Source organism: Nansenia antarctica, assembly GCF_963989245.1.
Source record: "Nansenia antarctica genome assembly, chromosome: 2".
Taxonomy (NCBI): Eukaryota; Metazoa; Chordata; class Actinopteri; order Argentiniformes; family Microstomatidae; genus Nansenia; species Nansenia antarctica.
This window is the reverse complement of record NC_137675.1, coordinates 80,051,385-80,069,526: the sequence shown is the minus strand read 5'-3', so window position 1 is coordinate 80,069,526 and position 18,142 is coordinate 80,051,385. Positions and strand designations below refer to the sequence as shown.

Genomic DNA, 18,142 nt, shown 5'->3' with positions numbered 1-18,142 from the left:
GAGGAAAGGAGGAGAGGAGAAGAGAGAGAGAGGAGTGGAGGAAAGGAGGAGAGGAGAAGAGAGAGAGAGGAGTGGAGGAAAGGAGGAAAGGAGAAGAGGAGAGGAGAGTGGAGGAAAGGAGGAGAGGAGAGGACCACTTAGGTTATCACATACAGTTGTTGCATCATAACACATGCAACATGCAAATGCAGTTAGCGCTTCACTAGCGGGATTAACTGTGAACTGTGAGGTTAGTACTACTACTACTTGGCCATTTGACCAGGCTAGTCTAACATAAACTAAACTGAGCTAAACTAGGCTATGCTAGTTTAATCAACGCTGTTGATTGTGATGTGTATACTATTTGGCCCTGTGACTATGCTTGGCTAGGCAGCTCTCTGCGTTGACATCAGTGAGATTTTAAGGGACTTTGAACTCACAAACAGACAGAATAAGATGTTCCATGTCTTCCCGCACATCATGTTGCTATGGTAAACATGAGGATGCACACTGAGGGAGAGAGGGAGGGGAGGGAAATGGGGGGGTAGTAGGAGGAGAGTTAAAAGTGCAATAATTAGATTAAATTAAATTAGATTAGATTCAACATTATTGTCATCGCAGAGTACAAGAACAATACAAGGAAATTCTGTAAAAAAATAAATAAATAGCTTGACAGCTGGATGTCATGTTTGCAAGTTTTTCAAGTGGGTAATAATCACTAATTAGCTATTCTAGTCAGACACCAGGCAACTGCCACTGTTCACGCTGCCTCTCACTCTCACATATGTCTTTAATAACTAATATGTAACATTTCAAGCTTTCTAATGGTTGAAGTGACTATGTTTAATTGGTAGGGTTGGGGAATGAGATCTCAAACATTTTTTATTTTTTTATTTTAAAGATGAAATAAAAATTAAATTAAATTAAATTATAATTACAAATTGTTGTTGTTTGGAACTTCAAACTAAATGTTGCCTTGGTGGCCAGAGGGTGGCAGATTTCTCCAACAGTTCCTTCCAAAATAAAGTAGGCCTACTGATACATGTGCAAAGTGTTAATAGACGCTGAACGATGGCAGAACTTTTTTGGGACTTTAAGCGTCATCCCTACTGCCCTCGTGTTTGTTACGGCTCTACTGCAGAGCTGCTACAGTCAGCCCTATCTTCGTACATTGGGTTTGCCTTTGATAATGGCCATCAATAATATAATGTTTCATTTCACTTCATTATAAATTGTTCTGGGTTCAGTCTCTGCTGTCATCCTTAAGGAGCGATTCGAAAAGTGAAACGGTTATAAGCAGAACGCAGTCACGCGCACACAGACAGGGAGACAGAGAGAAGCAAAGAGAAAGGGTGCATGTGTGTGTGTGTGTGTGTGTGTGAGCGAGAGAGAGAATGAGAGAAAGAGTAGTAGACAAATCATTCAAAGCATGAGCATTTCCACAGGAATGTTATTGGTTTTAATATTTCACAATCGTGCCAACGTCATAGCTGCACAGCCGCAGAGAGGAAAGCATTGATACATTCTTGATACTTATCCCCCTATTTATATATCCCCCTTATTTATGTCTATTTATGTCTCATTCTTGTTTTTTATTATCTTATGAATGAATGAATGAATGAATGAATGAATGGTCTTTATTGTCATTGCTATAGTACAGGTACCAAACAACGAAATTTGGGAGGGGTGGCTCCCCTGGTGCTAGGAAAGAAAAAAACAAAAAAAACAAGAAGGGAAAGGAGCTGGTTTACATAAATAAAGGCTATGTACACTATCCACTATACTATACTGTACAGATAAAACACTGTGCTGTACTCTATGCTATACTATACCTATTCTAACATTTCCTATTTCTCTGCAACCTTATGTACCCTAGGGTTGTCATATTGCACATATAGTTATTTCACATTCATTTAAAGTGTCGCAGTTTGCAGGCTTGAAATGTACACATTTGTGCCTCAGCACTACACCTGATTTTTCAATCCAGCAGCTGCCATCAATCCGTCCAGACTGTCCAGGGCCCAGAACCTAGGTCTTTGCTGTGTTCAGGGCCTGGATGGCCCTGGGGTAGAAGCTAAGCTTCAGTCTGTTTGTCCTTGCGGCCATGGTCCTGTACCGCCTGTTCGAGGGCAGCCGGGCAAAGTGTTCGTACCCAGGGTGGGATGGGTCTCTGGAGATCTTGGAGGCCTTCCTGAGGCAGCGTGTGTTGTACAGCTCTTCCAGAGAGGGGAGGGGGGCGCCGGTGATCTTCTGGGCTGTTCTCACGACTCTCTGTAGCGCATTTCTCTCTGCGGCTGTGCAGCTGGAGAACCAGTTGCAGATGCAGTAGGTGAGGATGCTCTCCACTGCGCAGCGGTAGAAGGCCACCAGTATCTCCTGCTTGTTGTGGTCCTTCCTGAGGACTCTCAGGAAGAAGAGCCGCTGTTGTGCCTTCTTGATGATGGCTGCTGTGTTGTTCTTCCAGGACAGGTATGTACTGTATGTGCTGTATGTACAGGTATGTACAGGTATGTATGTACAGGTATGTACTGTATGTACTGTATGTGCACCCCCAGGAATCGGAGGGTTGAGACTCTCTCCACGCTCTCTCCGTCGATGAGCAGGGGCTGGACCTCAGATTTTTTCCTCCTGAAGTCCACGATGATTTCCTGGGTCTTTGACTGGTTCAGCAGCAGGTTGTTAACCTTGCACAGCTTGCTCAGCTGCTCTACCTCATCCCTGTACGCCTCCTCGTCCCCCCCCGAGATGCAGCCCACCACGGTGGTGTCGTCTGCAAACTTTACGATGGAGTTGCTGGGGTGGACAGGGGGTCGTCCTCTGCGGCTGTGAGCCTGTTGGCTCTGAAGTTTGTCATGTGCTGAACCCCTGCCACACCCGCCTGGAGTCGTTGCTCAGGAAGCAAGATCATTCATTCATTCATTCATTTCACACGACTTTGATCGCAACATAAGGAAGATGGAAATGTATACTGTGTAGTCAATGTTGCCGTGGCAAGAAAATACCGAACTGAGAGAGAGGGAGAAATCACAAAATATATATTTACAAATGTAGACATTGAAACGGTATTATTTTTTTTTAAACGGTATTAAAAAATAGGCGACACTCCGACTCTAGAGAGCAAGCAGCCACAGTCAGCGTCAGACGCCCTGACAGGACAGTGCCTCTCACGCAGGCTGTGGAATGACACTCACACGCCGCTGAGGTAACGCGAGGTTGGCGTTTGCCTTGCCTCAGCGGCCTGTCTGAGTTTCATTAAGGTTAGGTGCCCATGTTCATTTAGCCCTCTTCACAAGCTGTTGATGGATCTATTATTATCGACTGATTGTACGCTTGCGCACATCCTGGATTCGGCGATCTTCAAGCATGTCAAGATATTATTTTCTAGGCTTAAAAGTTGGAGTACACTAATGTCCTGTCTGGTTGAATATGTCTGCAATACTATAGTATCAGAAAAAAAACTCTCTCCATATGTAAAAAATCTTTGAAAATACAATACAAGGACAACAACACAAATATAATCATATAGCCCACAGTGATTAAAATGCATACAGACATTTGTTCCAATGTTTCCAAAAACAAGAGGAGTACGGTACCTTGTGTCACTTTGTGTGGGCTCAGTTTAGCCTAAGTGTAAGTTTGTAGATAAAATTCCTCAATACAGCATGAAAGGTGGGAACATTTACTTACTTTGCATATGTCACAAACATATGACTTGCATTTGTCCATCTTTGGAGCTTGAGCAAGATTCTGAATGCATCATTAAATGCCATCTGAAGCGTTTTAATTGTTGCTTTAGCCTACTATTAGCTGCACCACAAGTGGGCTGTATAGAGTGGAGTACAATAGGCTCTTAAAAAGGGCTGTTTTATCATCTATTACATTTGCGTGCCAGCATTATTGGCTTGTGCATACCGTTTACAACACTGGTGCTGCACATCGTCATCATCACATAGATCATTCCTGATGATGTGACCCAAATCTCTGACTTTGTTCACCACATTTAGCGCTTGGTCTGCCATAAAGAAGGCAGGAACATCTTGCTTCTGTTCTGATCCTCCTTGGGTTTTAGCGATCACGACAACTCTCTTTGTAGAGTTCAATTGAATGCCCTACTGCACACCATCACTTGAGCAGATTCTATAATAAGCATTATTAGGAGACAGGACGACTAAATCATCAGCGTACACAAGACGGTTAATAAGACTACGCACGTACGACTTACTTGTTAATAAACTATATAAAGTAATTTGCATAGACGAAGTCTCCTATAATTCGTGCATGGTCGCGTCGATGAGATGCTAACCTTCATTGATAATGTAACAATCTGCATACTCACACAGCAGCAGCCTTACCTTGTGTCTCCAGATCAGCGCACATTTTGGACAACTTCAGTTTCGTTTTTGTAGGACATGTGCTCCTGCCGGTCCGTTGGAGGCTGTCTACCTGGAACGGGAAAAAAAAAAACGAATTGTGCCTTTTTGGCCGACAGCTCGATCCTCCCTACCTCCCACTACCAGTGGGCCACTAATGAGATCAGAAACCACACATGAGGAAGCTTTTGATCGGAATAAAATGTAGCCGAGCCAACTGTCGTTTGTAAAAGCCGGGTGCTTTTGACGCCTGCGTGAAAGCCGTTTGAAAGGTGTGGAGGATGGACCCAGTGGTAGTCTAGTTTTTTCTAGTGGGTATAATAATAATTGTGATTTTTCCCTCCCAGCCTCATATCGTTCATTTTGGAACGCCATAAAAATAAATCTGCGCTCCCTGTCTAACGTTATATATCTAACATTACAAAACATAACATTACAAGGTTATAAGGTTGATCTGTGCATGATAGTGCTGCATTTTGACATATTTCATGTCGCATTTCCCCCCGTTGATGGTGTATAACGCTATAGTCAGTCCCAATGGTCCAAAAGTCAAGTGCTTCGTAACACAGACATGGTGAATTTTATGAATGAAAGTGTGAAAGTTCTGTCACAAAACGCTGTTACGTATCCTCGCACATTTTTAAGTGGGTATACGGAAATCCTTGGCCTTTCCTAGTGGGTATACGGTGTAGTCCTGCGTATCACGTAGACTACACCACTGGTTTAAGGTGACTCTCACAATAAGTTGTGTATCATAGCCCACACCCTGTATTTTTGTATTTTTGTATACTTCACTATATACAACATATTTATCATAGCCTGTAAAATTGCACATTGTATATAATCTCAATGTATATATACCACTGCACATATACATCCAGTCACCATTGTATGTCATTGCACATCACGCTACCATTTGCACTTAACTGTATAGATAAATACTGCTGTAAATACTGCTACTTATCACTGCAATATAATTGCTATTTTTGCACTTCTGGTTAGACACACAATAATTTTGTTGCATTTTCTTGTAGCCTACTATGTAATGACAATAAAGTGAATCTAATCTAATCGAATCTGTTATATATTGAGTACAGTCCATTATGTGTCCGCTATACAGTACAGCAAGGTTAATTTTGATATTACGAACCCTTAAAAACACATATTATACATTGAGATGATTATTATGTTTATATTATATATAGGTATACCCCAGCAAGCACCGACGGACCTGGACGAATTCGGACCAGCCCGATAACGGCCAGACCACGTAATATCACAACTAGTTAGTATCTGGCCCAGAATATCACCCTATTTCAACTTAAACATATTTTTATTTGTATTTGTTTAAATATTTGTCGGGAGAAAATACCCAAATGTGAAACCCCAGCAACAACCCATCAACTCTGTTGTGACAGACATCAAAGTGGTTTTGATAAAACGGGCCGATTGCGTCACAGTGATGAGCGTGACGTCACGGGGCGAAAACGCCATAAATAGCGGAGGTTCTCCGTTGTTCAGACACTCCCCTTACCACCATCATGGCCCGCAGACCAGGTCGCAGAACCTCCCGCCCCGTCCGTCGCCGCCGGCGCACCAGTGTTAGCTGGTGGAGGAGGAGGGGAGGCCGGAGGAGGCGGTAAGACTGAGCCGGTAGGGGAGGCCGGAGGAGCCGGTGTTACTTTAATCATTCATCCCTTATGGAGGGGAGAGTGGACGGAGGGGGCCTTCCTCACCCTCCCTCCCCCCTCCCTAAGGGGAATGATTTTCTCTCATTTTGCGTGTCTGTCTGTACGCACAGAGCCACACAATAAAACCCGCATCAATTGGAGATCACCTGCTCTTGTCTTCACTGGTAACATAAGCAGTTATGGAACTAAGTAGGAATTAGAAGGGTAAAAGAGAACTGATCAAATATGAATAAAACATTAATAGAATGTAATAAAGATAATTTTAAAAATAATATTATAATACAGTATGACATCACAAAGACACGTGACCGGTCTCTTGAGCTGAGGGGCATGATTTGTCCAAAACAAACCCAACCAATTATAATGTGTCGTTGCTTTATCCATTTATTTGGAATTTCTAAATGCTTAAACAAGTTTAACGTGTGCGCTTTTATGTTGATGAAATCTTCAGTGACAAACATTTGCATCGAGCGGAAGAAGGTGGGCGGAGATCCACTGTTGGAGCTCAGAGAACACGGACCGATGGGACTGGGTCACACTTCACTTTGGGCTTTGTGAACGAGACGAGTGAAAGGTTATGGCTGTGTTCCAATCCTGCTATTAGAATAGGCCTATATTGTGGTTATACCCCTCGCAGGGCACTACACAGTGTATTCAGCCATTTAAGGGAGAGTCCAATGCATATCAGTAAATAAATATGTTAGTTTTGATTATAAAATAATTTTAATCATTTTAATTCTGTCACAAAACGCTGTTACGTATCCTCGCACATTTTTAAGTGGGTATACGGAAATCCTTGGCCTTTCCTAGTGGGTATACGGTGTAGTCCTGCGTATCACGTAGACTACACCACTGGATGGACCGATATGAAGGACAGTCTGCCCACGGTTGGCGGCGGTTCCAACTTGTGGCTAACTTGTACAGTACAGACTAACTTGTATTTTTTTCCCGAGTGGGGCAGTCCCACTCATATATATATATATATATATATATATATATATATATATATAAAAATATATATATATTTTTTAAATATATCTTCTTTTAAAGCTACACAAAGGGGGAATACTGTAGTTTTGATAGACAGATTTCACTCAGAGGCTCCTATATAAAGTACCTACCCCTGTCAGGCTTCTGAATATATAAGCAAACGTTAGCTATTCCTGCTCTAGTGTTGTGGTTGTGTCTCGAACATGTGAAAAGTAGTCAGACAAACATCTATGGGAGCTGCCCCTGGATGATCCTGTGTACCAGACCAAGTCTGTGTGACCTTTGACCCCAACAGGCAGCCGACTGAACTCCTGAAACCGGCTCCTACCAATGTGAGTATGTGATTCAACACCACCCTGATCCACTTGGCGTTTGAGATGTGCATCGGTCACAGGCTTGTTGTCCTGCATGGGATTTAATGAGGCCTCTCATTGGAGCCTGTCCTCCGGCCTCTACCACTACCAGCCTCCCCTGGTTAAGTCCCACGGTGGAAATGAGTACAGATTAGTTTACTTATCCAGTCCCTTATGGTAAAAAGGCAACTGGCATATACAGAAGTCAACAACAACACAACAACAACAACAACAACAACAACACCGTGGCCATGACAGTATTTAATTCATACAACCATCACCGTTAGTTAATAAAGGCATTTCACAGTCACATTTACAAATAAACACAATAATCTTGATATGCAAATAGCTGACAATGATCTTCAATAGTAAGGTATAAAGCGTCCTATATGCAGTAAACAAACGTAAACATGGACAGTATTACATTCCATCTGAGGGGTTCCCATGGCAACCCAACCGCTAAGGTTTTGAGTGTCAGTCGGGAGAGACTAAAAGGACCTTCCTGACCAGACCAACATCCCATTAACATTCCGACAAGGTCAAAACATCAAACTGACCCTAAGAATAACCCTAACCATAACCAAATTCATGTATTCATTGAACCCCTAATCATAAGCTAATTGTAACAAATGTGTAGATTCAATATGGGTTTGCTAGGCAGTCGGGTGTGCTTAGTGGTTCAGCTGAAGTGAACATCTCAAGCATGATGTCAAAGAAGGATGACTGCATTTCTGGAGCGAGTCTGGAAGCAGAATATGGTTCACTGAGTGTGTAGGTACCAGGTACACACATTCTGTGCAGATATGTGCAGATTATTGGCTCTAAGATAATCTAGTTACATCACAAGTTGTCTTTTCCCACAAGAAGAGCCACAGAACTGTGGTTAAAACTAGACTCAATTCACTGTCCTGAATATCAGTCTGTGAGATCATAATGCTAGTCTTAACCATGAAGTTATACAGTGTTTGTTTATAATTGCATTGTTTACAAACACGGGAGTAAAACAAGCTTATATTTCGGTTTCTGATCGGGTAAGGCAGTTGAACTAAGCTCATGAGGCATTTCTAGTCTTCAAAAATCAATGGCTATACATATTATGTATATATAGTATATATAGTACAGTACATCAATTATTTTATTTTATTAATTATATATATATACTGTATATAATTAATTAATTAATAAATAAAAAAAATAGATGTACTGTACTTATCCCAGATTGCCCTTTTAATTGAAAGTAAATTAAATATGACTTGGATAAAAAAATAAGTTCCAGATATTATATAAATTAATAAAAGAATGGAGAAATCATCCAAACATAGTACGCTGATTTAGCTGCTCATTGTGTCTGACCCCTGGGTTGAATGACCTGCAATACTGTACATTGTGTATTAGAACAGCAGGTAACATGTGACAGGAACCAGGGTTGTGACCCGGTCTTTCTCAAAGTATCAGGAGGTCAACGTGAGAACTTTACAGTCAGAAGAGAGCCTGACTCTCTGCTCTCTCCAACAATTGTCAACATTCAAGATGACTCAGAATGCTACAATTAAAATAACATTGAAAATAAAAAGTATTAAGAATTAATAATGGATTCAAAAAGACAAAAACAGAAAACAGGTACATCCTTTTCCTGTCTTTGACGTTTATCATGTTCTCTCCAGTGTTAAAGATGACTAACCCTTTCACTTTCATAGAGATTCATCCCTTGCTTCCTCATTCCTCCGTCCCTCTCTGCCACTTCCTCCCCTCTTTAGGGGCCGTTTCCTCCCTTCTTCAGTATGGCACTTCTTCGCCATCTCTCTTTATACCCTTCTCTCTCTCTCTGTCTCTGTCTCTGTCTCTCTCTCCATCCTTCCTTCACTCTAACAGTGCAGGGAGCGTTTCAAGAGGTCTATCCTCCTAAATCTCTTTCATAGGCCCAACATGACAGCGTTTAATAACATCCCCTCCGCGCCCCATCCCCCTCCCCACCTCCCCCCAGCCCCATCCCCTCCCTCCTGCCCCATCGCCATGGTCCCATGCTGTAAGTGTTCAGAGGTGTTTCTTGGCCTGGGGAGGCTCGGCTGTGGCCTGGGGGGCTGCAGGGGCACCTTTGGAGTCTGAGGAGAGCAGGGACAGGAGGTCCACGAAAGCCCTGCTGATCTGAACGCCAAACCTGTGGGAATCCTGAGAGATGGGAGGGGGGGGGGGGGTAGAGAGAGAGAGAGAGATACAGGTAGAGGGAGAGGGAGACAGAGAGAATAGTACAATGTTAGTAATAGTAACATGGGTTTACTGTACCGATCCCAAAATTGCCCCTTTCATTGAAAGTAAATTAAATACAGTAAGTAAGTTATGGGACAGTGAAGCATTTCTTGTTCTTTTGGCTCTACACTCCAACAGTTTGGATTTGAAATCAAACAGCTACTAATTATTCCCATTACTTACACAGGGAACTGTATAAAAAAACATTTTACTTCCTCGTACCACTCCATGCATTACAATGAGCCCGTCATCTGATTTCTACCTCCACTAGCCTCCCCTGGTGTGTATCCAACTCAGGGTTCATAAGAGACATTGGAAAGGCAGATTCGAGGACTTTTAAGGACATTTTCAAGCACTTCATTGTCATTTTCAAAGACCTCAAAACAACAACAAAAACAAATATCTTTAACAGAGTGTGTTAGTGACTCAGCAGTTTACTACAAAAGTTTTGTCTGTTCTCTCATGTCTCTGTGTAACAATCTCCCCCAAAATGCATTACCATTGGTGTCCCAAACATGGGCATTACCACTTTAACAATAATGCACTGGGTGGGAATGTGACTAAGCACCCTGCTTAAACTCTTAAGTGTTTGTAGCCAACTAACCGTGTCAGAGAAGGAGTGTTTGCAGGACACGTGGAAGTTGATCATGTCCTCTCCCACGATGATGTAGGACACTCCGTAACCGTCATCAGCCACCTGCACACGCATAACAGAGAGAGATGAGGTCAGCTGTGTGTGTGTGTGTGTGTGTGTGTGTGTGTGTGTATGTGTGTGTGTGTCTGTGTGTCTGTGTCTGTGTGTGTGTGTGTGTGTGTGTGTGTGTGTGTGTGTGTGTGTGTGTGTGTGTGTGTGTGGGGGGGGTTAATCATCAGGTAGAGTACTCACAGGGCCGAAGCCGCCCCCCAGGGAGATGAACTCTGGGTGGTTCTTCAGGTCAAACAGCTCCAGCTGCTGGACGGGAGTCTGACTGGTGGAGAGACGCCAGGGTTCCGACAGCACCTGAGACAGGGGAGGGAGGAGGTTAGTCACTGCACACCTGTCACTGCACACCTGTCACTACACACCTGTCACTAGACACCTGTCACTACACATCTGTCACTGCACACCTGTCACCTGTCACTGCACACCTGTCACTGTACACCTGTCACTAGACACCTGTCACTACACATCTGTCACTGCACACCTGTCACCTGTCACTACACATCTGTCACTGCACACCTGTCACTAGACACCTGTCACTACACACCTGTCACTAGACACCTGTCAGCTGTCACTACACACCTGTCACTACACACCTGTCACTACACACCTGTCACTGCACACCTGTCACCTGTCACTGCACACCTGTCACTGCACACCTGTCACTACACACCTGTCACTACACACCTGTCACTACACACCTGTCACTACACATCTGTCACTACACACCTGTCACTAGACACCTGTCACTAGACACCTGTCACTGCACACCTGTCACTACACACCTGTCACTAGACACCTGTCACCTGTCACTGCACGCCTGTCACTACACACCTGTCACTGCACGCCTGTCACTGCACGCCTGTCACTACACACCTGTCACTACACACCTGTCACTACACACCTGTCACTACACACCTGTCACTGCACGCCTGTCACTGCACGCCTGTCACTGCACGCCTGTCACTACACACCTGTCACTACACACCTGTCACTACACACCTGACTTGAGTCTGCTGACACACATACCTCTTTCAGAAATGGAGACTCCACCCCCAGGTATTTGGAGACCACGTAGAGGCAGAACAGGTGCCTGTCAATGCCCGATCCCGTCATGGCCAATCGGTAGAGGTTCTGATGCCTCTCGGCGGCCAATCGGAACAGCCGCCTGCAGTGCTCCACCTCCTGTGAGAGGTTGTTAAAACAGTCAGTGAAACAGACAGTAAAATAGGGTTTCCTACGGCCAGGCGTTTAGAAGAGGTGATTATAGATGACAACTGTTACTAGTCTAAATTGAGTAGAATTCCAAATCGTCAAAAAAAAACGTTTTGCCTGTCTTATCCTGTTTTCCCCAAATAAGTCAATAAAAAGATATGAAAGAAGATTTAATGGAATAAAAAGCAGAGGTGACATGTGCGGTGTTGTATGTGTGTGTGTGTGGTGTGTGACACGTGGTGTGAGTGTGTGTGTGTGTGTATGTATAGGATGTGTGTGTGGCATGGAGTGATGTGTGTGTGTGTGTGTGTGTGTGTGTGTATGTATGGTGTGGTGTGTGTGTGTGTGTGTGTGTGTGTATGTATGGCGTGGTGTGTGTGTGTGTGTGTGTGTGTATGTATGCCGTGGTGTGTGTATGTATGGCGTGGTGTGTGTGTATGTATGGTGTGGTGTGTGTGTGTGTGTGTATGTATGGCGTGGTGTGTGTGTGTGTGTGTATGTATGGTGTGGTGTGTGTGTGTGTGTGTGTATGTATGGCGTGGTGTGTGTGTGTGTGTGTGTGTGTATGTATGCCGTGGTGTGTGTATGTATGGCGTGGTGTGTGTGTATGTATGGTGTGGTGTGTGTGTGTGTGTATGTATGGCATGGTGTGTGTGTGTGTGTGTATGTATGGTGTGGTGTGTGTGTGTGTATGTATGTATGGTGTGGTGTGTGTATGTATGGTGTGGTGTGTGTGTGTGTATGTATGGCGTGGTGTGTGTATGTATGGCGTGGTGTGTGTGTATGTATGGACGGCGTGGTGTGTGTGTGTGTGTGTGTGTGTATGTGCTCCCAACCTCTCCGTTCTCCATGGCCTTGACGAAGGCAGAGCTCTCATTAGAGCAGGACCGCACCGTCTCCGTCCTCCCTTCTCTGAACAGACGCGTCATGGACGCCTCGTAGGTGAGACAGAACATACCCCTGTCCTAGAGGGAGAGAGGGGGGGGGGGGAGAGGGGGAGGGGGAGAGAGGAGGGAGGGAGAGAGAGAGAGAGAAGAGAACAGAGAGGGAGGGTGAGAGGGGGAGGGAGGAGGGAGGAGAGAGAGAAGAGAAGAGAGAGGGAGGGTGAGAGAAATGGTGTGGGAGGGAGGGGGAGAGAGAGAGGGAGGTTGAGAGATGGAGGGGAAGGGGAAGGAGAGGGAGAGGGAGGGGGGAGTGGGGGGTGGAGAGAGAGAAAGAGACAGGGGGGAATGGGGGTGGGAGAGAGAGAGAAGAGAGAAGAGAGAGGGAGGGTGAGAGAGAAAGGAAGGAGAGAGAGGGACAAAGAAAGGCAGAGTGTAAATACTTGATACTTTTATGAGTTTATGAGTCTAAATTGTATGTGTTTAGAGATTGCGTATGTCGTTAGGGGGTTATCATTTAATGATGTAATGTCCTGTTTCCTGTTTTTCTTTGGTGGGTTTCTCAGGGAGTTCCCACAACATCCAGATGTGACGTGTGTGTGTGTGTGTGTGTGTGTGTGTACTCACCCTGTAGTAGGCCAGCTGCAGGGCCAGCTGAATGAAGGCGTCGGGGCTGATCTTCAGCTTCTTGATCTTGCCTTTACCAAAGTCCCTGAAGGGGAACACGTGACAGTCCACGTCATCAGCCAGGGCCTGGGCCACCACCAGGGAGCTGGCCGTCTGCTCCTGGACCTGGGGGTGGGGGAGGGGGAGGGGGGAGGGGAGGGGGGAGGGGGTGGGGAGAGTTATGTCAAAGCAGCTACATTTTTAAGTGAGGAAACACAGGTGACAGACAGGGAGACGTCACAGAGAGTTGTGATCACAGGTAGACCACCTGACCTGTCCACACGTTCCACACGTTCCAGGACGACGACAGCACTCTCACTTAGGACACTTAGAACTCTTACATCACTTAGAACTTTTACATCACTTACAACACTTAGAACTCGTACATCACTTAAAACTCTTAGAACTCTAACTACACTTAGAACTTTTACATCACTTACAACACTTAGAACCCTTAGAACTCTAACAAACACTTAGAACTCTTAGAACTCTAACAACACCTTAAATCACACTTGCAATGGAGAATCTCCATTGAGGAAGCTTTTCAGTCTAGGATTAGTCTTAATCTGTGTACATGAAACCAGACTATAGAACACTAACTACAACACTCGTTCTGTTGAACTCTTGAGTGCATACATTTTTCAGTGTATATAGTCCCGGCGGGAACCGAACCCTGTTTCACAGGCACAGATTAAGCCTAGTACTGGACAGAGTGAGAGCCTGGTTTGAACCTGCCTCGCTAAACCACCGTTGTACAGTGTATGTGGGTTGCTGCATGGTTTACGGTAGGGTGTCATGTCAACATTCACTTCCTTGTAGTAGGACAGGTTGGTGCAGGAGGAATGGAGAGAGAGAATAGGAGGAAAGAAAAGCAAAGGGGAGTCTCTCTCTCTCCCCCTCTCTCTCTCTCTCCCCCTCTCTCTCTCTCTCCCCCCCTTTCTCCCCCTCTCTCTCCCCCTCTCTCTCTCTCCCCCTCTCTCTGTCTCCCCCTCTCTCTCTCTCTCTCTCCCCCCCTTTCTCCATCTCTCTCTCCCCCCCTTTCTCCCCCTCTCTCTCCCCCTCTCTCTCTCTCCCCCTCTCTCTCTCTCCCCCTCTCTCTCCCTCTCCCGGGGGATATTTGGGGACTTTCACCTTCTTAATACTTAGTGCATGAGTAAGCAGATGCAGGCGTGTGAGCCAGTGTGAGCAACAGCCTGAGGTGCTTTCCAGAGGTCGAAACTCCCCTGGTTCCTACAGGCTCCTGTGGCCGTGTTTTAGCCCAGGGGAGGTGAACTCTGCCCTGGGGGAGGCGGAGGGATTTCCCCTGCCTGGTTGGCTAACGTTGTCCTGCTACATTCAGAGCAGTGAAAACGGAAGTCCACATCAAGCAGCAGCAACTGAGACAGCGAAGTTGAGCGATAGAGACATGGAAACCAAATGAAAATAGGAATTGACAAGCACGCACAGAAGAGACTCTGTTCTTCTGTTCTGAGGGTGGTGGAAAAAGTGTTTCTACCCACACAGTCAAACCATTGCTGTGTTTCTCTCTAAAATATGCGACGCCAGCATATATATACACACACACACACACACACACACACACACACCTACACTAATATCTGAGGATAGGGGAAAAAGGTCAAGAGGGGCCTCTCTAAGTTCTGAAGGTGGTGGAGAAAGCGTTTCCGCCCACACAGAAAAACCATCGTCACCTCTAGCTCTCTCTAAAATAGACTACGCAAGTACAGCGCACATTCAAGCACAGACCGACACACACAGAGCTTGTAGACTAGGGTAGGGGAAACATGGACACACACACACACACACACACAGTGTAATGTTTCTCGAGGGCATTCATACAATTTTGTATGACGTCACCATCACAAAAATAAAGGTATGAATACTTTCCGAATGCACTGTATATTGTGTATGTGCTTATTTGTGCAGTGTCTCACCAAAGACGGAAGGTGGTAACCCTAGATTTCCACCACAACAGACACACACACACACACACACACACACACAACAGACACACAGACACACAGACACACGCTCACCTCCTGTGGGATGTCCCAGGTGAGTCTTTGAGGGTGGGGCTGCGATCTGTCCACCTCTCCTTTACAGTGTCCGTCCTCCGTGTAGCCCAGCTGGAAGGCGTCTGTGGCCAGGGTGAACTGAGAGGACAGACAGCAGGCATTAGGGCATTAGACGCACATGCACACACACACACGCACGCACGCACACACAGAGACACACACAGACACAGATGCACAGACACAGACACACACACACACACACACACTCACACACTCACACACAGACACACAGACACACACAAACACGCACACACACATACAGACACAAACAAACACACACACATACAGACACACACAAACACACTCCTATATAATGAGAGTTGGAAACCACACAGTGAGGACAATGAAGGTGCTTGGAGTGTGTGTGTGTGTGTGTGTGTGTGTGTGTGTGTGTGTGTGTGTGTACATAGGGGACCGAACACAGAAGTTAGGTGGGGTTTCCTTCCGTATGCTAACTATAGCCAACCTCCTTTAAGAAAGGAACTCCCCTGGGGGAGGCTGGCGGAGGTAGAAATCGGAGGACGGGTTCATAGTAATGCAATGGAATGGAATGAGGAATGGTTTCAAACAATGAACCTGTCCAAACACAGACACACACAGACACAGACACAGACACACACACACACACACACACACAGACACAGACAGACACACACACAGACACAGACAAAGACACACACACAGACACACACACACACACACAGACACAGACAGACACACACACACACAGACACAGACAAAGACACACACACAGACACACACACACACAGACAAAGACACACACACAGACACACACACACATACACACACAGACACACAGACACACAGACAAAGACACAGACACAGACAATCTGACTTCTGACTTCCTGAAAGCTTGAACGTTGGGGGATTTTACTCAATGTCGGTCAAGGTTCAAATTCAAACACGCTATGTAATTATTAACACAATACAAATTATTAAATCCAGACACACACACACACACACACACACACACACCTCCCACAGGTGGGCCACTGTCGGGGCATCGGCCCAGGAGTGTTCTGCGTTCAGCCCATTCTTCCCATTCTTATAGACCACGATGGAGAAGGACTTATCAAACCACCTACGGAGGGAGAGAGAGAGAGAGAGAGGACAGAGAGAGAGAGAGAGAGAGACAGAGAGAGACAGAGAGAGAGAGAGACAGAGAGAGAGAGAGACAGAGAGAGACAGAGAGAGGGAGAGACAGAGAGAGAGAGGGAGAGAGGGAGGGAGAGAGAGAGAGAGAGAGAGAGAGAGAGACAGAGAGAGGGAGTGACAGAGAGAGAGAGAGACAGAGAGAAAGAGAGAAAGAGAGAGAAAGAGAGAAAGAGAGAGAGAGAGAGAGAGAGAGAGAGAGAGAGAGAGAGAGAGAGAGAGGGGGGGGGGGTGAGAGCACAAAATTATAATTCATTATGCCATCCCAGCATAAAGAGGGAAAAACTTTTGCACAAAAGAATCATGTATGTGTTTTTCTGCATGTGTGTGTGTGTGTGTGTGTGTGTGTGTGTACAGTAGAGTACAAAACAGAACGAAGGGAAAGAACAAGATATATCGCGCACGCACGCACACACGCACGCACCCACGCACACACACACACACCTGTCATAGCATTTTCCGTGGAGGAGGGACTTGGCGTAGCGGTCGAGGTTTCCCACCGGGTCCTCTCCCATCATGCCTTGCTCCTCGTCGTCCAGGGTTACGAAAAACGCCGCCCTCTCGATGCAATCCAGCGAGCGCTTGTTGATGCCTGAGCTGAAATGCTGCTTCCTTATGTGAGACCACGGCACCCTGGGTAAAAAATAATAATAATTGGGATAAAACATCAGAGGTAGTTAGATAGTGAAAGTGACTCACACTCACATTCCTCATCAGGATAACCTCCTGTACACCACTAACAGGTGAAGGATAACCTCCTGTACACCACTAACAGGTGAAGAAATCAATAACATAACTTGAGACTGTGCTAAATGGTTGTGGTTTTTGCTGTTACATACTCTTATACTTATAAGGTTCTATCTCCGTTTAGGGTAGTTCAGAGATATTGAGCGTCAACGTTTTTACATTCCATTAGTTTTTGTGAGACGGAACCTTTGAATTTTATGAATTACTAACTCAAAAATAACACCACACAGGCATTAATAAACACCTAATGGATCAGATTATGTAAAAAAAAAAAAAAAAAACTACATTTTGACAAAAATGGAGATAGAACCTTATAATTCTAACGTTACATACTGTCTGTAGCTAATTACGAATTGGCTAGAATGCACCGCTTAATCAACGAGAGCTGCAGGAAGTGTTGGGCAACAGTGGTTCTAAGACAGTTATGAACATGTTGGACAGTCTCACAGACATGCTCTGATGGAACAGTCATTCAAACTGGTTTGGAGAGAAGTGGTTTTTTTGGTCCTGGCAGAGACACTATAGAGACAGAGTCCACACGCACCCGCCTCCACCCCCAAAACAATGTGTGTGTAGGCGTGTGTGACGTTACAATAGCGCTATCTACATAGAATGTGTGCTCGGCTACACAGTGCGTTATTTAACTCCCACATACAGACTCAACACTCTGACTAAACGCTCAGTTATGTACACATCACTAAAAGCTCAGTTATGAATAACTGTAATTTAGTGGGAGAGTGATATCAGGCATCTTACACACACTAGGACCAACTGTTATGAATTACTTTTCATCTTGATTTTTACGACTTCTTTCGAGCCACAAAGTTTCAAATGTATTGGCTTCAGTTCCTCGACATTGCAGCAACAAGATAAATAGTTATAACAGATAAGTGAGACAATTAGGACAAGTGACAAATCGAGTGTGCTTAAGGTTAGGTAGTCTGTGTACGTGGGGTGTGCTTGGGGATAAATAGTCATTGGCCCTGGGGCTGAGGAAGAGGCAATGGAAAATGGACTGACTTATATATAGCGCCTTATTCCAAAGCGCTTTACAA

General features: G+C 45.1%; 2 protein-coding genes across 2 annotated transcripts in view; both read right to left on the bottom strand.

The window, feature by feature from the left end:
- LOC308150704 (26S proteasome non-ATPase regulatory subunit 11A-like) overlaps positions 1 to 4,356 on the bottom strand; it is a gene marked incomplete at both ends in the record, with an annotated part of 15,660 nt that extends 11,304 nt beyond the window's left edge. The window contains one exon of the mRNA XM_080523508.1: positions 4,332 to 4,356. Within this exon, the coding sequence (XP_080379634.1) occupies positions 4,332 to 4,356 (25 nt within the window). The remainder of the gene's footprint in view (positions 1 to 4,331) is intronic.
- A 5,061-nt stretch (positions 4,357 to 9,417) lies between these two features.
- Positions 9,418 to 18,142, bottom strand: part of LOC308150703 (carnitine O-palmitoyltransferase 1, liver isoform-like) — a gene marked incomplete at both ends in the record, with an annotated part of 21,432 nt that continues 12,707 nt past the window's right edge. Inside the window, 9 exons of the mRNA XM_080523507.1 lie at positions 9,418 to 9,552; positions 10,235 to 10,327; positions 10,517 to 10,630; positions 11,360 to 11,515; positions 12,382 to 12,510; positions 13,054 to 13,218; positions 15,129 to 15,245; positions 16,164 to 16,269; positions 16,785 to 16,973. Of these exons, the coding sequence (XP_080379633.1) occupies positions 9,418 to 9,552; positions 10,235 to 10,327; positions 10,517 to 10,630; positions 11,360 to 11,515; positions 12,382 to 12,510; positions 13,054 to 13,218; positions 15,129 to 15,245; positions 16,164 to 16,269; positions 16,785 to 16,973 (1,204 nt within the window). The remainder of the gene's footprint in view (positions 9,553 to 10,234; positions 10,328 to 10,516; positions 10,631 to 11,359; positions 11,516 to 12,381; positions 12,511 to 13,053; positions 13,219 to 15,128; positions 15,246 to 16,163; positions 16,270 to 16,784; positions 16,974 to 18,142) is intronic.